The 21,706-nt window shown below is 48.8% G+C and overlaps 14 protein-coding genes across 14 annotated transcripts, besides 9 other annotated features; all 14 read left to right on the top strand.

The window, feature by feature from the left end:
- Positions 1–50: 50 nt before the first annotated feature.
- TraAM80_00950 (putative protein kinase-like protein) lies at positions 51–4,388 on the top strand (the record flags this gene model as incomplete). Its single annotated transcript, XM_029378008.1, has 1 exon — positions 51–4,388. The coding sequence occupies one exon, from the start codon at positions 51–53 to the stop codon at positions 4,386–4,388; it is 4,338 nt and encodes a 1,445-aa protein (XP_029242095.1).
- A 55-nt stretch (positions 4,389–4,443) lies between these two features.
- Positions 4,444–5,385, top strand: TraAM80_00949 (putative protein kinase-like protein; the record flags this gene model as incomplete). The annotated part of the gene is made up of 1 exon (XM_029378007.1): positions 4,444–5,385. One exon carries the CDS (start codon positions 4,444–4,446, stop codon positions 5,383–5,385), a length of 942 nt encoding a protein of 313 aa, XP_029242094.1.
- A 122-nt stretch (positions 5,386–5,507) lies between these two features.
- Positions 5,508–5,532: a microsatellite.
- Positions 5,533–6,598: 1,066 nt separating this feature from the next.
- Positions 6,599–6,628: a microsatellite.
- Positions 6,629–6,706: 78 nt separating this feature from the next.
- On the top strand, positions 6,707–8,107 carry TraAM80_00948 (protein fam63a; the record flags this gene model as incomplete). Its single annotated transcript, XM_029378006.1, has 1 exon — positions 6,707–8,107. One exon carries the CDS (start codon positions 6,707–6,709, stop codon positions 8,105–8,107), a length of 1,401 nt encoding a protein of 466 aa, XP_029242093.1.
- A 180-nt stretch (positions 8,108–8,287) lies between these two features.
- Positions 8,288–8,343: a sequence feature (A-rich).
- Positions 8,344–8,534: 191 nt separating this feature from the next.
- TraAM80_00947 (putative eukaryotic translation initiation factor 3 subunit 7-like protein) lies at positions 8,535–10,037 on the top strand (the record flags this gene model as incomplete). The annotated part of the gene is made up of 1 exon (XM_029378005.1): positions 8,535–10,037. The coding sequence occupies one exon, from the start codon at positions 8,535–8,537 to the stop codon at positions 10,035–10,037; it is 1,503 nt and encodes a 500-aa protein (XP_029242092.1).
- Positions 10,038–10,389: 352 nt separating this feature from the next.
- Positions 10,390–10,421: a microsatellite.
- Positions 10,422–10,447: 26 nt separating this feature from the next.
- On the top strand, positions 10,448–11,593 carry TraAM80_00946 (uncharacterized protein; the record flags this gene model as incomplete). Its single annotated transcript, XM_029378004.1, has 1 exon — positions 10,448–11,593. The coding sequence occupies one exon, from the start codon at positions 10,448–10,450 to the stop codon at positions 11,591–11,593; it is 1,146 nt and encodes a 381-aa protein (XP_029242091.1).
- Positions 11,594–11,686: 93 nt separating this feature from the next.
- Positions 11,687–11,761: a sequence feature (A-rich).
- Positions 11,762–12,242: 481 nt separating this feature from the next.
- Positions 12,243–12,647, top strand: TraAM80_00945 (uncharacterized protein; the record flags this gene model as incomplete). The annotated part of the gene is made up of 1 exon (XM_029378003.1): positions 12,243–12,647. One exon carries the CDS (start codon positions 12,243–12,245, stop codon positions 12,645–12,647), a length of 405 nt encoding a protein of 134 aa, XP_029242090.1.
- A 482-nt stretch (positions 12,648–13,129) lies between these two features.
- TraAM80_00944 (ribosomal RNA assembly protein) lies at positions 13,130–14,008 on the top strand (the record flags this gene model as incomplete). The annotated part of the gene is made up of 1 exon (XM_029378002.1): positions 13,130–14,008. The coding sequence occupies one exon, from the start codon at positions 13,130–13,132 to the stop codon at positions 14,006–14,008; it is 879 nt and encodes a 292-aa protein (XP_029242089.1).
- Positions 14,009–14,165: 157 nt separating this feature from the next.
- Positions 14,166–14,214: a microsatellite.
- Positions 14,215–14,646: 432 nt separating this feature from the next.
- Positions 14,647–15,000, top strand: TraAM80_00943 (U6 snRNA-associated Sm-like protein LSm5p; the record flags this gene model as incomplete). Its single annotated transcript, XM_029378001.1, has 1 exon — positions 14,647–15,000. One exon carries the CDS (start codon positions 14,647–14,649, stop codon positions 14,998–15,000), a length of 354 nt encoding a protein of 117 aa, XP_029242088.1.
- Positions 15,001–15,363: 363 nt separating this feature from the next.
- On the top strand, positions 15,364–15,918 carry TraAM80_00942 (uncharacterized protein; the record flags this gene model as incomplete). The annotated part of the gene is made up of 1 exon (XM_029378000.1): positions 15,364–15,918. The coding sequence occupies one exon, from the start codon at positions 15,364–15,366 to the stop codon at positions 15,916–15,918; it is 555 nt and encodes a 184-aa protein (XP_029242087.1).
- A 71-nt stretch (positions 15,919–15,989) lies between these two features.
- Positions 15,990–16,035: a microsatellite.
- A 52-nt stretch (positions 16,036–16,087) lies between these two features.
- TraAM80_00941 (uncharacterized protein) lies at positions 16,088–18,181 on the top strand (the record flags this gene model as incomplete). The annotated part of the gene is made up of 1 exon (XM_029377999.1): positions 16,088–18,181. One exon carries the CDS (start codon positions 16,088–16,090, stop codon positions 18,179–18,181), a length of 2,094 nt encoding a protein of 697 aa, XP_029242086.1.
- A 144-nt stretch (positions 18,182–18,325) lies between these two features.
- Positions 18,326–18,349: a microsatellite.
- An 80-nt stretch (positions 18,350–18,429) lies between these two features.
- Positions 18,430–18,447: a microsatellite.
- A 38-nt stretch (positions 18,448–18,485) lies between these two features.
- On the top strand, positions 18,486–18,983 carry TraAM80_00940 (uncharacterized protein; the record flags this gene model as incomplete). The annotated part of the gene is made up of 1 exon (XM_029377998.1): positions 18,486–18,983. The coding sequence occupies one exon, from the start codon at positions 18,486–18,488 to the stop codon at positions 18,981–18,983; it is 498 nt and encodes a 165-aa protein (XP_029242085.1).
- A 191-nt stretch (positions 18,984–19,174) lies between these two features.
- TraAM80_00939 (uncharacterized protein) lies at positions 19,175–19,816 on the top strand (the record flags this gene model as incomplete). The annotated part of the gene is made up of 1 exon (XM_029377997.1): positions 19,175–19,816. The coding sequence occupies one exon, from the start codon at positions 19,175–19,177 to the stop codon at positions 19,814–19,816; it is 642 nt and encodes a 213-aa protein (XP_029242084.1).
- A 34-nt stretch (positions 19,817–19,850) lies between these two features.
- TraAM80_00938 (uncharacterized protein) lies at positions 19,851–20,477 on the top strand (the record flags this gene model as incomplete). Its single annotated transcript, XM_029377996.1, has 1 exon — positions 19,851–20,477. The coding sequence occupies one exon, from the start codon at positions 19,851–19,853 to the stop codon at positions 20,475–20,477; it is 627 nt and encodes a 208-aa protein (XP_029242083.1).
- An 846-nt stretch (positions 20,478–21,323) lies between these two features.
- Positions 21,324–21,706, top strand: TraAM80_00937 (uncharacterized protein; the record flags this gene model as incomplete). Its single annotated transcript, XM_029377995.1, has 1 exon — positions 21,324–21,706. A coding segment is annotated over one exon (383 nt), but the record flags the coding sequence as incomplete, so codon positions are not given.

Genomic DNA, 21,706 nt, shown 5'->3' with positions numbered 1-21,706 from the left:
TTTTTTTTTTTGCATTTTTCCTAGTTTTTGGCTCAAGCAGGTTGGGGATTATGGGCGGGCAACACTGCTGTTTCTCCCACGCTGGGACGAGGATCGGCACTTTTGCAGTGTTTCTCTTCTTCTTTGCTCTTCATGTTGCAGGCGCTGGTGTACGCTTTAGGGGCAGTGTGTATCGCGGCCTTGCCGAAGAAACACTGCGTGTGGGGGGCGCAACGTTCATGGTCCAGGCGGTTTTCCCAATTTTTAAAGGGTACGACGAGGCTCATTTAAAGGATCTGTTGGCCGAGATACTTTCTGTGAGCTATGTGGTGAGTGAAGACGGAGCCAAACGGGAGATGCAGGTCACCTCCAACTCGTGGTTGCGGCAGCTTCCACGGCTGATGGAGCAAAGCCGTGTTGAAATGGAGGAAAATGGACGCACTGTGCGACTCACGTTTCACCCGCTTTCTGACTGCGTTGTGGATGAGGCACTGCTCGTGGTGCCTTGTTTACCGCCGAATATCACTCAGCAACCTCATACGCTTGGTGGGGGCGCAAAAGGCGAGGATTGCCGCTCAGATAACGCGTTTGTTGTCACACCAAAGACTCTAATTTGCATTGATACTGACAGACTTGTGCAGATGGCCCCAGCACAGTATATTACCGGGAATATGATTGAAATTCCTATAGTGAAAGAAAAGAGTGCTGGAACTGGTTCAAGAATAAAGGTCATGAATAGTAATTCGTGCGTCAATGCTGTCGAAGCATCGATTAGCGGAAATGAATGGGATGAGGAGAACCAAGTATTTCGTTTTGGTGCGATTCGCGGTGGCTTGGTCACACTTTGTTATATGCCATTCCCAGAAGCTTTGCCTCATGTGATGCTGGAAGTAGGTGAGACATTAACAATAGCGGGCCCTGAAGGGGTTTCAATAGAACCGCGTCGAGTTTTTTCTGGTGTGGAGTTTAGGGGCCACGTGTTCGGTACCAACCTTTCGGAACATGATGAACTTATTATTACGGCACAGTCATGCAACGAATTCACGTTTGAAAACACTTTTTTACCCGTGTTTTCTCTCTTCAGTAGTACTCGAGCCCTTTTCTTTGGCATTATAAACGAAAAAGGTCACTACCTGGTTTGCTACTGTCGTGAAGGTTCGAATCGGTATGTTGGGGTGGCAACACTGGTGGTTGAGAAGGACGTTGATGCCGCGATGAAGAAAGGATCAAAGTATTTGCCTTTGGATAGCGTAACGGATTTTTATCCTGTTTCTATTGCGGGGCGTTTGCAGGTTGATGAGACAATAATGCTTTTTTTGAAACAGGAGTCCTTTAATGTTTCGTCTTTGGTGTGGTCAGGAGGCAGCATTGTGGGTCAGGGAGAGATAAACTGCCTGGGGATGTCTACCATTACTTCACAGGGTTACGAGCCCCGTACGCTGTCGTTTATTTTGGGTAACTATGGTGTTATGGTAATAGATGTCCCGCAGCTACTCTTGGAAGGTGGGGGAGCCGTCCATAACTACGGGCATCTTACCATCGTCGTAGCACATGTGGGAGATGAGGGAGCTACCAGTATTCGTTCTCGAAGTCGCAATAATGTAGTTATTAATCGGGGTGGTGTGATTCATGTCATCGCAGTGGAACAGGGTCCGGCTGTGTTGTGCCAAACACATATAATGAACACAAAGGGATCACTTGTGCTCTCAGGGAACTTGAAAATTACGGAAATGGTGATTGGGGAAAGGGCAAAACTGGTTTTACAGCATGGAGCCCGCGTGTATACCTCGGATGCGCGGCTCAGTGGAACAATTGTATTGTTAGAGAATTCGGAGCTAACACTTATGGGAGACTCTTCGCTTGTCTCAGCCAAAGTGATAGGGAACCGAAGCCGTATTTTTCTTACTGGGAAATCACTGTTGCTTGATTCTATTGCTGTTACAGGCGAAGTTACAACAGACATTATTGGCCCGTTAGCCGGCCCTTCCATTGTTTTGGTTGCATTATGCGGTGTGATTGCCTTTGGAGAAGGGTCACACCTGAATCTTCGCAGGGCACATTTAATTACTAACACGGGTTTGGCGCAACTTATTATTGCGGGGGCGCTAACTGCAGATATAGACTCCGTGGTGCTCTCTGGTAACATATGGATTCAAGACAACAACATCACCGTCGTCTATGGAAGTGGCAGCAGACACCGTGTACAAAAAGGAGAGGAGTCTTCTTTGGTGTCCTTTGCTGTTAGTGGGAATGCGACGCTTGTAGCATTAGATGTCTCGTCGCCACCGGATTTTAGTGTAAACTGTGATACAATGCTATCCTTGTTTGGCTACGTTAAGATTGATGGTCGTTTCCTCGTGCGAGGGTGTGTGGCAGTTCCTCTCGGCGGTGTAATTGGAGGCTCAGTGGAATATCTAAAGCTTCCCGACGAAGCGGCCAGGCTTATGCCGCTTCTCCTTGCTGCTAATATACGCCTACCATTGAATGGCGTTCTACCGCGAGGCGCGAGTCTCATATTGGGTGGTGAAATGCTACTTCGCAATGGGGCAAGACTTAACTTGGATGGAATTGTTATGAAAAATGCGGCACTTATTGGAGCAGGCACCGTTTATGTAGGGGCCCAAACAATTCTCTCTGTTGACCACGGCTCACGCCTTGTCTTAGGTGGCGGTTGTGTAATTAACGCCGCAGTGACTTACGTGGAAGGCCTCCTGGAGGCGGACATGTTACTTGGGCCGCTGATCAATGGGTCGCTCGAGATTGCAACCGGTGGCCGGGTGAAGTTATACTCTGTTCAGACAACACCATGCGTGAATGTACTCAGTGCCAGCGGAGGTGTACGATGGGCACATGATTTAATTGTCGAGTGCCATTACTATCCGCTGCCGTCAGTGTCAGGGTATTTCAGTAAAGCATCGGATCGTAAAAAAAATGACGAATTGCGACGAAAGTGGTTTGTGCTGCCGCCAGATATGGAATGTTCAGAAGAATATTTACTTGAAGAGGCTAACAAGCTGTTTATTGTGTTCCACTGTTTTCATATGATGCCCCATGATCCACCACCAGGTGTGCCATCGACGCGTAGTATGATTAAGTGGGGGATAACATTTGTTTTGTTAGGTTTCATGGTTATGCAATTTTTTCTGCTTGCCAATGGGATGTCATGGAAGCAATGGCTTATGGATCTTAGAAAAAAACCACCTCTGCGTCTGACTCTCTCGCGGTCCGAGTTTACACTACATGCAATGAACTATGTGATACTTGCTACACTGCTGTTCAATGTGTTTCAGAGATCTATGGTGGCGATTCCTCCACAAGCACCACTGCCTGTTGGTTTTATGTCATTTGTACGCTTCCGCAGCGTGTTGCTCATTCTGCCCCATCGTCTGATAAACTTCCAAGTGACGATGCGAAGAGTGACGATGGGCACATTCATCTGGGGATTCACCTCGATCACACTGATGGTGCTGGGCAAAAATAGCATTCGTCGACGATTGTGCGGGAAGTGGGGGCAAAGAATTATGCAAATCCTTTTACGCGTGGAACACGTTTTACAGGTTTTTCTCATCGTGTTTTCCTTTCCTTTCCGATCTCTCGTCCTCGACACTTTCGCATGCAACACGTTTCTCAGTGAATTTACTACATGCTCGGAGGCTCATAATAATATGATTGTTCCGACCATCTCACTTTTGCTGTTCTGTTTCGTGATACAGTCTGGAAGGCTTTCGGCAATGCAGCTCTTAAAATGCGATTTGCGGTGCCGTCTATCGGTGTTGGTTGCCCTGGATGCATTGTCATTGACGGAAAGTGGCATGTGGAAAGTATTTAGCAACAGTTCGCTGTTGTTGTTTGTCAGCAACTTTTCCTTTGCATGTTTGCGACTGCTGTTGCTTTTCTACGCCACCCCCACTGCCTACAGAAACATCAATAGACTTATGATTCAGTTTTCGTGTTCGGCGTTGTTTGCACACGTGTGTATAATATTGCACGTAATTCGGGTTTATTTGGGATTTGCGAAAACGTGCCGTGATGGGGAGATGTATTTTATTGTGGTGGTGACCCTTTGGATTGTCACGGTAGGTGGTAGTGTTTGGTACAACATAATCGCCGCACAGGATGAATCTGCGACCACAAACAACGTGGCTATTGATGCAATTCAGCGCTCTATTCAGCAGATTCATAGCCGAATACAAGAATTGCAATACGAGTTTCTGACATGTGCATCTGCAGAGGAGCGACAAAACGTGTTGAACGCCACAGCCCGCCTTAACATGGAATTGTTGGAAAAACAAAAACGATACCACTACGAGAAGTACCGCTTGCTTGGTAGTTTTTATTTTAATGGACTTATTAAGGAACCAACGCGTCCGCGGACAGTCTTGACCAAAAAAAACAACCAATTTTTGTGAGGGACCGAAAGTGGTAACACTCATGACGTCCCCTCTATCATCATCAACAACAGCAATGTCTTTGTTGTCAGCTGCTGGTGCAAACGACGATGCCCAGGGCCCACTCACTCAGGAGGAGATGGAGTCCTTTTGTTGTGGGCCTGTCCTTGGCTCGGGAAGCTATGGTGCCGTTCATTTGGGCATTCTAGCCACTGGGAGACTGGTAGCGGTAAAGTACATCAGTACTCAGAACTCCACCAAAAAAGCCCTTTTCCAAGTGGAGACGGAAGTCAACATGCTGAAGGAACTTTCTCATCCAAACATCATCCGTTATTTGGGTTGCCGCACAGATCATGACTATGTTTTGATATTTATGGAATTTGCTGTGGCTGGAAACTTAACCAGCATTATAAGGAGCTTTACTGGGCTAAACGAATCTGTGATTCGATACTACACATATCAGATGCTGCTTGGGCTGCGTTACCTGCATCAGAAGGGCGTGGTGCATCGAGATGTCAAGGGGGAAAATGTTCTCGTGGATGGCTTGGGTGTCGTCAAGCTAGCAGATTTTGGCTCCTCTAAAAATTTGCTAGGCATAAATGATCACAGCCGTGCGGGGTGTGATACGCTTGTCGGCTCACCATATTGGATGGCCCCAGAGGTAATACGCAATGAGCCTTACGGGACGAAGGCCGACATATGGTCCGTTGGCTGCACCGTCGTAGAATTGCTCAACGGCGGAGTTCCGCCGTGGCGAAAGGAGTTTGACAATGTTGTTTCAATGTTGTATCTCGTAGGGAACACTGACGTCATGCTGACCATTCCAGAGGGATCCTCAGAGTTGTGTCGCGACTTTTTAAAAAAGTGTCTTGAGCGGGACACAACGAAGCGGCCATCAGCCGAGGAACTTCTTAAGCATCCGTGGCTGGGTCTGCCTGGAGAAGAGCTCAGTACTGCCACCAAGGGCGTTTCCAACGTGTCAAGTTCAACAGAGCATCTCTTGTGCGGGTGCTCGTGAGCAAACCAAGTCCCCTCGCTAGAGGCAACGATGCCGGCCATGTGACAGCGGCAAAAACAGCAGCAATAACGACGCACATCACACACAAAGTAAAATATTAAGGGCTGCATGTAAAGTGTTCGTATTATTATTATTATTATTATTTTTTTGGCTGCAGTGCGGAGCAAGCTTTTTCTCTCCTTTTTTGTATTATTGTTATTTATTTTAAGAGTCGCTGAGGCAGGCGATTATGATTAACACGGTTCTCGTGTCCTGGCGTTTCCGCGTGTTTGTCCAACTGATGCTGCTCTTTTTAACGGGTGATGAGTGGCACACGGCAGCCGAGTCGGAAACACTTTTACTACCAAAATGAAAGAAAGTGGGGGATGAAAGGGCTGTTGATGGGACAGCCTCCAGCGATAATGACGTGTGTTACGCTGAGAGTTTGGCATGCAGACATCTATCCTGCCTTAAGGGGAACAAGCAGGAGGAGGGGGTAACACAACACGAAGCAAAAACACCCGCGCAAAGCGACCGGAAGGAAGCGGGGCGGGGGCGGGGTGGGGGAGAGAAGGAGACACTTTGAAGAGCAGAATTTATAAGACTCAGGTTAAATGAAAGGGACGAAAGTGGGTGGGGCTGGAGTACACATAATACGCATATGGTAACTAGATACATGTACACACGTAAATGACTTTTGTGGTGGTGGCATGCGGGAAGGGGTGTTGCGTGAAAGGAATAGTTTTTAACGAAAGAGTAATGAAGGAAACAAAATGAGGACAGCAGCAGCGAGTTGGACATGTAACCATTATTTGAGAGAGCTCATGCATGATTCTTAATGTTTGTTTGAGAAGTGAGCTTAATGTGATCTGTTGCCTGTGGATAACCGCGCAAGCTGTCATTGTTGGTGTTTTTTTTTTTAATGTTACCAGCACTGTATCCTTATTTACATCTCTCTGGGTTTCTCAACGGACATTTGACATGCAAACTTTTCTTGCCTTGTGGCTGTGAGAATCAAAATTGTTGTCATCCAAAGCAAATGAAACATATGTTGAGCAACTTTGTGTTTATGCTGTAGTGCTGCTTATTTCCTTTTTTATTTTCTTATGGTTTAATGATCGGCCAAGCACAAGTGCCAGGGTGTGGGAAAAACGCGGTTGCCCTGCCACCTTCTTCTGACGCCGCCGACCACATTGGTAAGGTGTGAGTGCAGCAAATATAGACCCCTTCCCTTTAAAACGAAAACAAAAATAAAATAAAATAACAGCGTCATAAATACAGGTAAGGCAGAAACCGAGAGGTTGGGGAGAGAAGAGGCAAAACAAAGGGAGGGACCGAAAGAATGGATTGTGAGTTTATGTGTGATGATGGAGTCGCTCGCATGCTTGATATGACAGCGGAGGCGACTGCGCCATTTAACTGTGTCTTACTGAAGCGAGTGCGAACCCCAAAGGGGGAGGCAGTGATTCTTGGTGTGAATGCAGGTAAACTCTACGTTCTTCTTGACTCCAACGCCTCAGCGTTGGTGGCAACGGCGTTTACAAGAAAGGACTTTGAGGATGGACTTTTGGAGGTGCTACCGGAGCTTCCTGCCGTGGTAGATCCTCTTGACTCGCACCGGGTTAAGAAAGATGTGTTCTGTGGCCGTAGTGTCTGCCTTGTGACTCAGGACCAAAATGGTCCATGTCCTGTGGTAGCAGCAGCTAATGCGCTGACACTAATGGGGCGCATCAACTTGTGCCCAGGTAATTGCCGGCGAATTGAGGCCAAGGAACTTCGTCGCACGATTCTCGAGTATATCATAGGGGGCAACCCGGACATTCCACAGTTTGTCTGTCCCACTACGCGAGTAGTGAATGGTGAAGAAGTGGCAACAATTGCTGGTCTTGTCCAGGAACGTCTTGCTGAGGCCAGGGCGAAACTAGCGGAGGGTGCAGAAGGCGAGGAGTTTTTGCGACGTTTGTACCATGGTATGAGCATAAGTCCCATTTTTTCTGTTTTAGATGGCTTTGATTCGGAGGATGATCTGATGCTGTTCGCCCTTGCAGGGTTACGTCTTGTGCATGGGTGGATGATTTCATCTGAAGATCGCTATGCTCCCTTGCGTGACATGTCTTTTAATGAAGTTAGTCTACTGGCGATTCACAAAAACAGTGAATTGTCGGGGGTTGCCAACGAGTTTCTCGAGCATACACGTTCGCAGCTGACAGACGAAGGATTAGCGGTGCTTCTACGCGAGCTTGACGAGGGGGAGGTTGTTGTTCTCTTTTGGAATAACCACTTTTCAACCGCCGTAAAGCTTGGTGGGAGATTGCTACTTCTGCTCTCCGATGAGGCGTACGCGGACAGATCATCCATCTTGTTTGAGGCCATTGAAGATGTCCACGGTGCCGCCACCTTCACGGATGGCGACGGTGCTGATGCCGATGCTTTGCTTCTAGCCGTTCAATCCTTGACAGGGAATGAATTTGCCGCAGAGGCCGTTTCGGAAGCGAGGAATGAGTTGCAAACTGTGGATGGCAAAGAACCAAGCCCTGAGGAAGTAGTCTCTCATTTGCGTGACAAAGACAAAGCTAAGAAAGATATCTCGCCAGAGTGGGCACCCTGGGTACGTGAAGGTGCACATGATATTGTAGAAATGGGGTTTGATATTAGCCACACGGACGCGTGCGAACTTGTACAGAGGACTGGAAGTGTGAGCGTTGCAGTGAGTGAGTTGTGTAAAGACAAGCCTGAGCAGTAGGCGTCGAGGAGAACCAGTGCTCGTCACACCTTTGTTTCGTCATTTCATTAACACATACTTTTGTCATTGCCTTTTGTATGTGTGTGCGTGTGCGTTGTGGCTTCGTCTTTTTCTTTTTGTATTTGTGTATTTTCAGATAGGGCGGCACTTGGAAGTGGTCCATGTTCCTTCGTATTTACCTTATTATTTTATTATGTATGTTTGTCTTATGTTTTATTTTTCGTTTTCTTGTTATTCCGATCCGTGGGCTTATCTGAAACGCTGCTGCCCCCGCTTCCTTCCTTTTGTGCTGAGTCCTTTGACTTTCCTGCACCCCCTTTTTATTTGGCGGTGACTGTGACGTAGTTTAGAGAGAGATATTATCTTGTCGGTGCTTGCTTTTGTGCGCCTGCGCGTGTTTTGTAGATTTAGCGCCGTCAAGGACGAGATGGGCTTTGAGCTGCCAGAGATTTTTGTCAATGCACCATTTTCGTGGGGGCCGCCGCCAAACGAGATGGAGTTGGGTGGCATGAAGGTGCGGCTCTACCAGAAGACGGACCCGATTTACCCAAGCGACTGGCTCGAGGTGATGGCGGAGCAGGCGACGGAGAAGAAGCAGTTCATCACCGTTAAGGACGAGAATCGTCTGAAGGCGCTGCGCAACCTTTGCGCGAAGGATCGCCGTCATGGCCCGGAGCGGCGCTTTGTGAAGCGTCCCCACAACCCTCGCAGTCATTTTGCCAACAAGGTTAAACGCAATCTTACACTCCTTCCAGACACCGTTCGGGTGCCAACGGATGTTCGTATTTTTGCCGAGTTTACACAGGCGGAGCTGGCCAAGATGCAAAACATTCAGGATGCCCCTATTGTGACGGACATCTCCCTTCACAACTGCCCCTTGGTCTATAACAGTGCTATGGAAAAGGCGACATGTAAGACTCCAATTCGACTCGACGAAGGCAGTAAAAGCCAGGACTTTTTTGCGCGGTCGAACACGGGGACCGATGTAACTCTCCGCGAAATTCTTAAAACTAAGGTGACTGGGACGCATCCTATTGTTGTGGCAACGGATGAGATCCTTGCTCTTATGATGACGTGCAGTCGTAGTGTACACCCATGGCATCTTGAGATTTTTCGTTACAATCGCATTGTGTTTATTTCAAAGGCGGATAAAAGCAATATTGAGATGCAGTGGGTTGGTGAAACAGCGGACGCCTCGCGTCGTCCTGTTGAAAACGACCCTATTCAATCTGAGCGCATCACTGCCCTTGCGAAGGAGTCTACGGAGGTAAATAACGCGTTTGTCGCGCAGGCATGCTCGAAAACGCGTTATCAGATGAAGTGTGAAAAGAACCCATTTCCAGGAATTCAGCCCCGCCTGTATCGCTATCGCCGTTTTGTGATGCATGCCGACACGGAGGACCGCTACGATCTAATTGTTCGATGTGAGGTGGACGCGGTTGAGGGTGGCAAATACGTCCGCATCTTTGGGCTTTTGGAACAGTGTGCAGAGGGGGCTGAAAGTGAGTGGCGCAAGACGTTGGACTCGCAAGGGGCCAAGTGGATTTCGGATGAATACCGCAGAAACGCGCAAAAGATGTCCCGCTGGGTGTCTCTCTGCCATTTGTCAGGGGCTTTGATGAAGATTGGCTTCGTGACGCGCTGTTGCCGGAGTAACGGGACGTTGGACCCGACAAAGCACGAGGTTCTCGCCACGCAGACCAAGGACCCCGGCCCGCTCTCCGCCCAGCTTGGCATTAAGGTGGGGAATATGTGGGCCATTGCGGACGCCATCATTATGACGGTTTTGAGGCAGCAGGATCTCAGGGAGGCTCTTCTCGTGAAGAAGAGCGGCGATCAGTCCATTCTGCTCATTGAGAAGTTGGAAGATGAAGAGGACGAGGAGGAGGAGGACGAAGAAGAGGACGAGGACAACAATGACGAGGAGTAGTTACGGTGTCGTAGTGACATGAAGAGTGGAGGGATAAGCAAATGACGAAGAAGCAAGAGAAGAGAGAGGGAGAATAATTTTAAAAAAAAGTCAAACGTGAGAAAAAGCCGAAGATATGTGGGAACACAAACAAAAATGACTAACACATTTTAAGCGTTAGGTATTAATGCTTTAAACGAAGAGACAGAGGGCGCGCCAAAACAACAACAACAAAAAAACGAATGAAGGTGCATGAATTGGGCTTAGATAATGTTGATGTTCACCTGACTGCCGCTTTAGCGCGTTGTTTTAGAACAAATTCTACCACTGTACTGTTTCCTCTTACTTCTTTTTTTTTTTGTATGCGTGTGTGTATATATATATATATATATTATCATAATAATAACAACAACACGCATGTGTGAAAAGATATGGGTCAACAAACATTGGCGAAAAGTGAGGAACTCGCTTACTTGCTTGGCATTATAGGGCTACTGCTTTTTACAGGCATTACAGCAGGTATTCAGGTGGCTTTGTTTTCCATGGACCGCATGTTCCTTCGCATTCTTACAACGACGGGATCTCCGCAGGAACGGCGGCGGGCGAAATGCCTATTAGACATTCTGGAACTCGAGCATTGGACGCTGGTGGCTTTACTTTTTGCGAATGCCTCGGCAATGACGGGTGTGCCTATATTACTTGAACGTGTTTTTGACCAGCTGACAGCTCTTCTTCTATCTATCACGGCTGTCCTTTTTCTTAGTGACATTATTCCTCTCTCTATTTTTGTTCGCTGGTCATTTCCGATGTGCTCCTTCTTTGTTCCACTCATATGGCTGCTGGTGGTTGTCACTGCCCCGGTGAGTTACCCAGCGGGAAAGCTTTTGGATTATGTCTTGGGACGCAAGGACTACCTTCTCCGGCGCGATGAGCTGGAGGCTTTGTTTTTGGCCCAGCAGAAGGAAACGGCGTTTCTTCGAGAGTCGGAGGTCAACATGCTCACAGGGGCCTTGCGGTTGTCAAGTCATCGAGTGCAAGATTTTGTCGTGACGACGTGTGACAAGGCATTTATGCTCTCGTCACGGACGCGGCTAGACAAAAAAACGGTGGAGAATATTCTTATCGCTGGATACAGTCGCATTCCTGTTTATTTGAACGACAACCGACTGCACATTCTTGGCGCCCTCATTGTCCAGTCGCTTATAAAGTTGTGCTTCACCAACCCTCAGAAGCCGCCGCGAGCGGGGGATTACCCCCTTATGGAGATGCTTCGCCTGCCGGCAAGCACCACGTTGTACAACACCTACCGTGCCTTTCATGAACATTCATCCAACATGGCCGTGGTGTACGACGATTGTGGGGTGATGATTGGGTTGTGGACCCTCACCGATCTTCTCAACACGCTCTACAATCCCGGTGCGCCACAGCATGCTGACAACACTCGTAGGCAGGAACTAATGGTGGGCTTACTGGAAAGCGTGAAAGTTCTGAGTGCCACAAGACGCAAGGTGCAACCACCTGCGGAGGATGATAGGGTCGAATTCGAGGAATTTCCCCGCGGTGAACGTGACATATGAAAATGTGGGCAAATGGTGTTCTCCCTCACGTCCTTTTTTTTTTGTTTTCCACGAAAAATTGTATACCCTTGTTTTCTCTGACCATTGGCACCGTTTTCTCCTTTTTTTTCCTTTCTTTCTGCGTGTTCCTTATTTCATTTTTTTTTTGTTTGTTTTGTTGTTGTTTTTCTGGCGTGCGTGTGTGTATGTGCCAACGTTTCGACGCGTGTGTGTATTGATTCACTCACACTGGTGTGTGCACTTTCACAGTTCCTTTCAGAGCCATGACGAGAGTCAGTACGGCTGTTGCATGGCTGGGTCAATCACAACTACGCACAGGTACGGTTGTGATTGCTTGTGCATACGGTGGACGCTGAGTAGTGGAGTGTCACTCATTCTTTGAGGTTTGGGAGGTACACTTGGAGTGCGTGGTGGTTCGGCAAGACGAGGCCCTCAGAATAAAAGAGTTTGGGCCACGCACTATTTTTTATTGTCCCGTTTCTTCTGCGAATTCAGTCGCTGCCTTCTTACCCTTTGTGTGCGTGCATCGCATACACGTGCGGCTGTGGTCAACAGAAACATAGAAGTGGGGGGCGAAAGAAAGGGGGAAAAAAGAGGGGACGAGGAGGCCGTCGGTAGGACGATTGTGCGGGTTTGTTGCCTGGCAAAGATGCAAGAAAGTAACATTCACAGTTCGTACTCAAAGTACGTCGTTGTGCATCGCGGGAGTCAGATGGTGTTTATCGCCCTCCCAGCGGAGGCAAAGTGGTTGGAAGCCCGCCTCACATACGCCGCATTAATGAACCTGGACCCTCAGCGAACGATGCTCACGGCTTCCTTCACCACCTTGAATAAAGTCACCCCTTCTGTGTGTTCAGATGATACACCCATTAAGTGGCCTGCGTCGGGGGCTCTGCACACAGTTGCGGTTGAGGCGTCGCCGGATGGCACGTGGACGGCACTAAACAGCAGCTTGCGGCCACTCAATACACAAAGATGTGGGGCGGGGGGCTTTCCACTGGCTGTCTCGAAATATTTGGGTTCCACACAATCCAACATGCAGCCAAATGCATAATTGTTGAGAAGGCGCTGCGTCTGCACGGGGGTCACGCCGTGCGCCGCTGTTGTTTTGCCCACAATACTTGGACCGTTTATTGTCTCTGTTGTTGAGCTACATTTGAATGCGTGCGTATAGGTTCCGTTGGAGAGGGTGCGAGGCATGTGTTTCATGTGGTTTTGGCCTCCTCATTTTTTTTTTTTTATTATTGTTGAGTGTGTGCGTGACATCTTTTTCATCATGTGATCGGCAGTGGAGGCGGCCATAGCGGTAAGGAAAGGTGACGACAGGAAACTGTGCAACGCTTCTTATGGACCCCGTGGGACTGGCTGAGGGTACTGGTGTAATGGCCGAACGGTTCAACCGTTGGTTGTGTTTTCCCTTTCCACTGTTATTGTACATTTCTTCTTTCCATTTTGATGCTTTTCTCTTCATTGCCAATGACCATTCTTTGCCCTCTCATGCTGCGCACATTAGTGAGGTGATTGGCTGCTTTGAGCATGGCATCCTCCTCTTCCTCCTCCAAGTATTTTGTGCCTGATCTCACCCAGGACGATGTTCCTGGTGGTGCCTGCTGTGTGGATGAAACAACTTTCGCCACACAATTCCCCAGCTATCTAGAGAGCTACATCCGCAGCGTATGGCCGGCCGTGGAGACGATCTTGGGACAACACCAATTGGTCGGCAAGCTAGACTTGATGGAGGGCTCCATGACGGTAGCGACAACGCGGAGAACATGGGATCCCTACGTCGTTGTAAAGGCCCGAGACTTTATTCGATTACTAGCCAGAAACGTTCCTCTTGCACAGGCGCAAAAGATTTTTCAAACTGACATCACGTGCGATATTATCCCCATTTCTATGAAGGGCAACAGCACGCGTCGATTCATCAGGCGCCGGGATCGTCTCATCGGTCCAAAAGCGCAGACACTCAAGGCGTTAGAGATCCTCACCGGTTGTTATGTTCTTGTGCAGGGAAAAACTGTGGCGGTGATGGGACCAGTGAAGGGGTGCCAACAGGTGCGAAAGATTGTTGACGACTGCATGAACAATATTCACCCTATTTACGGTCTGAAGCAGCTCCTCATTAAACGCGAGCTCGCCAAGCGCGAGGATTTGCGACATGAGGACTGGAGCCGCTTTGTGCCTGTCTACAAGAAGAGCGTGCAGAACAAGGAGAAAGCAAAGGTGGTGCGAAAGGCCAAGAAGGAGCGGCTGCGAGAAGCTGTGAAAAAGCAGGCAGGTAAGGAGAAGTCTATCTTTCCGCCTGCTCCACCTAAGCGTAAGGAGGATATTGCTATGGAGAGTGGTAAGGCATTCCTTTTTCGCAAGCAGCAGCGGCAGCGGCAAATGAAGCGTGATGACTACCAAATTGAGTGATGCGTACTCCTTCTTTTGTACTGTCTCCCGCAGCAACGTAAACCTCACTCCAGGATGCTGGGATGCAGAGAGAGAGGAAGGAGGAGCGGACGATTGCATACACAGAGGGAGGGAGAGAATGAGGGGAAAGCGAAGACACGCAAAGAAGGAAGATAGAAATAATTAAAATTGGAACAAAGGAAAAAAATAATAATAATAAATAAAAAAGGCACCTCTGCTCTTCCTCTTTTTTTTTCTATTGGACGCAAAGGAAACAGGGCAGTGGGGGGAGGGGCCAGCCCGTACACACTTCGCCACTGACGGAATGGGCGATGCCTCTCTTCACCCAAGACGTTTTTTGCTGCTATTGTTTTTCTTCTTTTGATCTTATGCTTACACCGCATGTCTTCTCCGTGTGCCGTGCCCCCGTCGTATTTACTTCACCGGATTAAAACAAAACAACAACACATATTATCTGCGCAGTTACTGTGGTTATTGGACGGAGGAGGTGAAAAACACCGTAAACGTATAGACAACGAAGGGGGGGGGGGGGGGGTGACAGAGGGGGAAAAAAAAAACGAGGAGCCTCTTTTTGACAAATTTATTCTCTTTTTTTTTCTGTTTTATTTTTGGTTCTATTTGGTTGGGTAGCAGCAGTGATGCCAACAATTCCTGAACGGCGGAACCTTCTCGCGTTCCTCGGCTATCGCGTGAAGGTGGAGCTGGACGACGGCTCAACGCTTATTGGCCGCCTTGTTTCGTTGGGGCCAACATCAAATTTAATACTCACCGATGTCGAGCGTGTTAGACCTTTGAAGCGGCAGCGCGGCAGCACAAAGACGGAGTGCTACAATTCGGTGTTGTTTGTACGTGGAAGCAGTGTTGTATCGGTGCATCACACCAGCGGTATCACGACGGACCGTGGCGTTGTGGACACACTCACAGATCGGCAAATAGAAACATCCAAAGCTATTCATATGGCTAGTCAGAGTCTCAACACGCCCTTGCGGTAAAGGTGTATTTCACGTGCGAGGGAAGAGCGTGTGCGTGTGTATTTGTGCATGCCGCTACTGCCGTTTAATTGGTTGCTGATGCATGGGTGCAAAGGTGTGAATGTGGTTTTGGTTACTGTCTCAACTTAAGACAATATATTCAGGCGTTATTGGTAAGGATGCATTTGCGCCGGTATCACTGCCGTTATGATTACTCTTGTTAACCTTGTGGCTGTGGCATCAAATACACGTTGGACGTTGCTTAATTTCCATGTTGAGTTGTGTTTTTTTTTTTTGTCTTGTTGAAAATATTGGAATATATTTCTTCTTTTATGTTTGAATTTTCTTTTTTTCTACCAGGGTGTCTTCTTTTTTTTTTGCCCCATGAGTACAGCGTGGCCCAGGACAACCTCCCGATCAAGACTTCAGCGATCTGCGCTCTCAGCAAGGAAGGCATCCGCTGCCCTGCCGCCGTTGGCTCGTTGGAAAATTGACGACAGTGGCCGTATTGTCAACTTTGACGCGAAAGTACTTCGGAAGGACATACTTCAGCGACTTAAGGATGGTCGCCTTTACACTCTGCAGGAGTGTCGTGCGTTCCTCCTTGAGCTCACTCGCGTGGCAGCAGCCTGGCAGGAGGAGGAGATTCCGCAGTTGATGTACCTTGTGGATATGCACGAAAAGCTGGTACCTGGTGCGCCAATCTCTTTTCAGTGGTCCACAAGCAACGCGGAGCTTTTGCCGCTGGCGAACATGGCAGGTGTGAAGGGCACTCTGCCAATGTTAACAAAAGTTGTGGAGGAGATGAACCGCGCTGTCGCGCGGATGATTGATCGTTTGTGGGAGTCTCGCAGAGAACGTCTGCTTTTTGCTGCCCGCCTACTGCAAGATATCGAGCCGTTGTTGCGGGGAGTGGATGATGGAGCCCTGTTGGCGTAGCGAAATGTGTGCAAACTGGACTTCGTATCTTTTTATGATTGATATCACCCATTTACTTCTTATTTGGCGACTTTTTTTGCTTGCCCTTGTTCTACGTCTCTTGTTCTTTTTGTTTTCGCCCCTCTTTTTTTTTTTCGTTCCGTTTCGACGCGGATAAAGGGAGGACAGCATGATTCTGCAGAGGACGGAGGATGCCCCTCGGCCTGCAATACGCAGTTGTCATCACCTGCGGCACCGGCCTCTGCTGTCAACGGAGGAGAGGCTGGAAGAGGCGACTCACTACCTTGAGAAGAATCCAGCCGATGTGCAGGGATCATTGTGGCGGGCGAAGTTATTGATGCGCTTGGGGGACCACCAGGCTGCTCAGGTGGGCCTCTCCGTTATTCTTGACACACTGCGTGGGAAAAGTGATGCGTCCCAGCTTGTGAGTGCCTTTTTTCTTCGAGGCGTTTGCCGTGTGAAACTGTCATGCATTGACAAGGCCATCGCCGACTTCACCGCGGCTCTTGACATTGACCCTTCCCATAGTCGCTCTACGTATGAGCGAGCCGCGTGCCATAACCGGAAAGGGAATTACACCGCTGCCATATTAGACTACGAGAGGGCACTGCAGTGTGACGCAGGCTGTAGCAATTGGTTTTTAACGTGGCATCGGAATGCCCGAAGTCGATTTGCACAGGCGCGTCTTCATCATCAAACTTCTGCACCCCCTTCGGGGGTAGCTAAACCTCTTAGACTGAAGTCATCTTTGACTCCAAATATGGACAGTGTCCGCCAAAATGGTGACGATGGAATACGACTGCCCCCGGCCCCACCGCTTGACACGTGTATGAAAACGCCAAGTCTCATGGCAGAGACTTCAAGACTGAGTCACGATGCTGGGGTTCCCATCGGTAGCCCTGAGCGACCGCAGGTGATGCCGACGACGTCGTCGTCGTCGTCCTTGTTACCAAACAGTGAGGAGGCAGAGCTACACCACCACCGTGGGCTGGAGTACCGCAAAGAAGGTGATTTTGTGCGTGCCATTGAGGAATACTCTGCGGCACTTCGACTTGACGCCAAAAATTTTAAAGCCGTGTTTAATAGAGGATTTTGCAACGATAAGATTGGGGACTACAACGCGGCAATCCATGACTACAAGGCTGCCATGCAGTTGGAACCAGGGTACGCCTACACCTATTACAATCTTGGCATCTCGTATGATCGTCAGGGTGGTCACCATACGGAAGCCATTGCTATGTTCGACAAGGCCATTTCCTTGGATGACAGCAACGCTGACTTTTATCATAACCGGGGATTTAGTCAACGTAAGCTGGGTAACTATCGTGAGGCTATAAAGGATTACACCACGGCGTTATCTATTGATCCAAAGCACTTCAAAGCCTACTACAACCGAGCCTTTTGCTATGATAAGTTGGGCGAGGGTAGGAACGCCATTGCGGACTACACAAAGGCCATCTCTATTCAAGAGGATAACCCCAACGCTTACCATAACAGGGGAGCCACACTGGAGAAGGTGGGTCGGCTTGATGACGCAGTGGCAGACTACACACGGGCTCTTCAGCTGGATAATGTAAATTCCTTCACATACAACGCTCGCGGTATGGCCTACGACCGACTAGGCAAGAGTGAGGCGGCATTGCGGGATTTGACGAACGCCATTGTACTCTCGCCTAAGAATGCCATATTTTACCAAAACCGGGCTTCCGTTTTTCAGAATATGGAACGTTTTGCAGAGGCTGTGCGTGACTACAACACCTCCTTAGCACTAACTGACGAGGCTGGGGAGGTCACCGGTGGACCTTCTGGTGAACCCAAGGCTACACTAGAGGTGAATATGATGCTTGCCAAACAATACATCAATCGTGGCTTTTGTTCTGCACGTGAAGGTGATTATGAGGCGGCTATTGGTGATTTCTCAAGGGTCATTGCCACGAACTCTGATAACTGTATAGCGTTGTATAACCGTGGTGTTTGCTATGATAAGGTGGGAAATCACAATCTTGCGGTGGAAGATTTTTCCCGTTTGATTAAGTTGGACGCGGAGAACGCAGACGCACACTTTAGCCGTGCTATGGCGTTGGAAGGTATGGAAGAGTATGCCATGGCGCTGGACGACTACGCTGTCGCATTCAAGCTGGACGTGGATCGCAGTGGTCTGGTGAAAGAGCGCGCCTTGGCACAATTTAAGTCTGAACATCGGGCCATGGTGGCTTCCCAGCGAGTCCTGCGCCTTCTCAGAGGGGAAAAAAAGGCCCTGTGACCCCACGAATGCCCTTATAATAGGCTTGAGATGACGAATCCAGAAAAGGGATGCCTGCAGTTTCGTGGGGCAATGAATCACACCTTTTTTTCATGTGCAGGACTCTTGGTGTCATGATTGTATCACTATCAAACTCTTTGTAACTGTTTTTGTTGTAGTTCTTGTTGTGGATTTCCTGGTGATTGTGTTTAGCTGTGAGTGTTTGCATGAGCACGGATGACTACTCTTCTAGTTCGCCCCCTTCTGCCTGTGTGTGTGTGTGTGTGCCTACACCTGCGATGGTGGTGGCGATTCGAAGTTGGTCATGTCGGGGGAAAATAGAGACGGTTTAGAGGCGTTTAGAAAAGAGCACTGTGCCCTCCTTGGGCTTATGGCACATGCGGCGAGACAATCGGTAGATACTAGGAGTGGCGAGGTTGTGTTTGAAGGTATCTGTTCCTCGGAGCCCGCACTAAAAGAATTGTATCCGGAGGTGGCATTACTGTACAACATTAATCAAGTGCGTCGTGCCCTCCGCGGTCGACAGGCATGCTCACCAGAATCTATGGCATCCTTGTGTGACACCCTTTGCGCCGCACTACGGAGCATTTATGACGTCCTCCCTGACCCATTGTTGCTCGTCGTTGCCGAGGCGGCGGAAATGATGCAACAGCGAGATCCCTCATGCCATGCGTTGGAATTATATATCTTGAAGTTGGTGGAATACATTCAGTTGGTGCTCTTGCAAGAAACAATGTCGTTGCAGCGGCGCGGGTTTTCCATAACGTTGCGACTCAGAGATGTCCCTCCTTTTGTTGCGTGATTCGCACTACGCGGTGTTTTTATTTTTCCTCCGAAGGTCCTAGAGTGTGAAGTAGGAGTGAATTGCGTTTTTTTTCTGGAGACAAATGCCGAGTGTGGCGTCTTTCTTGTTTTGTGCCTGGACTCAGCGAGAATAACAGGCATTTAGTTAGTATGGTAGAATGAAATATTTGTACGTGGTGCCAAACAAGGATGCTGGGTTTCCTTCTTGGATCTTGCATTGCATCCTTTTTACTCTATCCACCACTTTTCTCAGTTTGCTTGCTCTGGCCAGTGTTTTACGCTTTTAAGGGACTAATAGCAATGCTTGAGTGTGCGACGGTCATGTCTGTAGTCATTACCATGGCTGTGGGGATGCTACTTATTGACCTCGCAGCTTTGCAGGAAAACATGGTTTGCTCAAATACCTACAGTAACGCAAGCACATGCCCCGAATTATTTTTCGCCCAAAGCTACCACGCGGCCAGAATGAAGTTTAAGGATGCGGCCCAGGAGATGGGTGCGGAGTGGCAGCAACACATTGTTCTCCAAGAAGATGGCTTTGACTACACCGTTGATACCGCGTTTTTGCGTGGAAAACGCCCCAATAATCTGCTCATCCACATGTCAGGTATACACGGTGTTGACGGGTTCACAGGAAGTGCAGTGCAGGTGAAACTGCTGCGCGAGTGGAACAGCAATCGCGAGGATGGCCCCTCGGTGCTTTTTGTTCATGCCGTTAACCCGTACGGCATGGCACATTTCCGCATTTACAACGAGAAAAAACGTCGATCTTGGGCGCAATTATCTTTCCTCAGAGGAATGGGAGAGAGTCTTGGCGAGCAGCGCAAATAGCTCTGGATACAGTGCGAATTTTAATTCTTTGCACATGTCGAGGGCTCCGCGTTTTATTGACCGCTACGTATTTCTTTTCCACCTTGTCAAGGGGTTCGCCACAAAGGGTTTTGGCGTCTTCCAACAGGGTCTTTCTACTGTCCAGTATCACCATCCTGATGCTCTTGGATTTGGTGGTCAAGAGGAGCAGCGTGCCATCACCGTCCTCCGTGAGATTCTCAAATCGCACTCCATAAGAGGCGTTGAGAAATCCATTCTGTTGGATGTGCGTACTGGCCCCGGATCGGAGGGTGCAGAGACGATTATTCCCAATACACGTGAGGATGTGGCCATCGCAACGACCATCTTCGCAGGCACAAAAGTGCTGAGCAAGGACGGTGGCTCAGGGCCGACGGGTGATGTTGTACCACACGATATTCTTGGGGAAAAGAGTCTTGTTTTTAAGGAAAATTTTGGGACAATAAGGTGGTTTTTTGTGTTGCGTGCGCTGTTTCTAGAGAATGCGGCGTACAACTACGCAAAGGGCAGCCATGTCCACGCTGTGATGCAGGAATGGGTGCGAGACGCCTTCTACCCGCAAACAATGGCGTACAAAAAAGCGGTGCTCGAGAAGGGTGTGACTGCTTTCAACTGTGCGTGGAAGCATTTATCAGAGGTTTAGCCCCTTTATATTTGAAATTTCTAATGGGGTAGGTAGTAGCTGTGCGGCTGGAAGACCCTTATGTGTTCTCGGATGAGGATGGAGTGCTGAGGCTGCTTGACGTGTCTGTGAGGAAACATCAAGCCTGACTTGGATGAACGTACAAGAAACTTCAAATCGATCTTTTTCCCCTTTATTTTCTGTTTCTAGCACTTCTTTTAGTCCATGAATCTGCACGAGACAATTTGTTATTGAATTTGTATCAGGCACGAGGTTCCGTTTTTTAGTGGGCGCTTGGCTGGGGATCCCGCTGGAGGTGTTGGAGGAGACGCATGTGCACAACGACCTTTTCCTTTTCAAAACACCTTACGCGGCCTGTTTAGAAATACTTTTATCTGCGTACATTGTCCCTCTTAGAAACACCGTGTTCCTGTACGCTTCCTGGCTGCAATGCATCCCCTTCGCACTGCGGCGGTCACAGTGAGTCGTTATGGACGTTTGGCGGCCATGTTCTGCACCTCTTGTTGTTTCACAGAACCCTATTCAATAGTTTGCAGCACGTTGTAAACGTGCTGCAGAGTCAGCAACTCGGACGGGATCTTCAGGTAGGGCTGCGCATGCGATGCAACAAGAAGTACAAGCAATGCGTGATACACATCAAAGATTTGTGTGGAACTTCGACGCGAATGCTAGGTGGGCTTTCTTGACAAGGCCTCGGCGCTCAACGAGGTGTGGAGGTTTGGCTACAGCGCTCTGGCCTGCGGTACCGTTGTGAAGAGCCTTCTTCACTTTAGTGTGGGCAAAACGGCCCCGCGTCTTCTTTCAAAAGGATGCAACATTTCCCTGGAGGCCCTTATTGTTCTTCCGATGCAACGCGTTGCTCGCTACCCACCCTACGTAAAGGAATGCATCCAAGACCAGGAGCGCATTGTCAATATGCATGCCAATAGTGTCAAGGATGATGGTGCGTTGCGCCAGGCAAGGACCGAAGATACTTTAAAAAGTCCCAGTGAATGTCTGCAGTGTGATGAATGCCACGCGAACCGCCATGGTGAAAGTTCAAGAAAGGGTTTAGCTGAAGAGGCTGCTAGAGGTCACGGAAATCACCTCGCAGTTTTTCACGAAGGGAGACGCGACGGTCTCATTTGTGTCGCACGAAGGGAAGACGACGGTGTAGTCGCGTTGCTTTCGTGGATGATTTACCCTTTATCCTCTTTAGAGACACGCTGCTTGTTCAGGTGTAGAAAAAT

Source organism: Trypanosoma rangeli (assembly GCF_003719475.1).
Source record: "Trypanosoma rangeli strain AM80 chromosome Unknown Tra_15.4_contig_00018, whole genome shotgun sequence".
Lineage (NCBI taxonomy): Eukaryota > Euglenozoa > Kinetoplastea > Trypanosomatida > Trypanosomatidae > Trypanosoma > Trypanosoma rangeli.
Note: the sequence above shows the minus strand (reverse complement) of the source record. Positions and strands in the feature narration are given on the sequence as shown.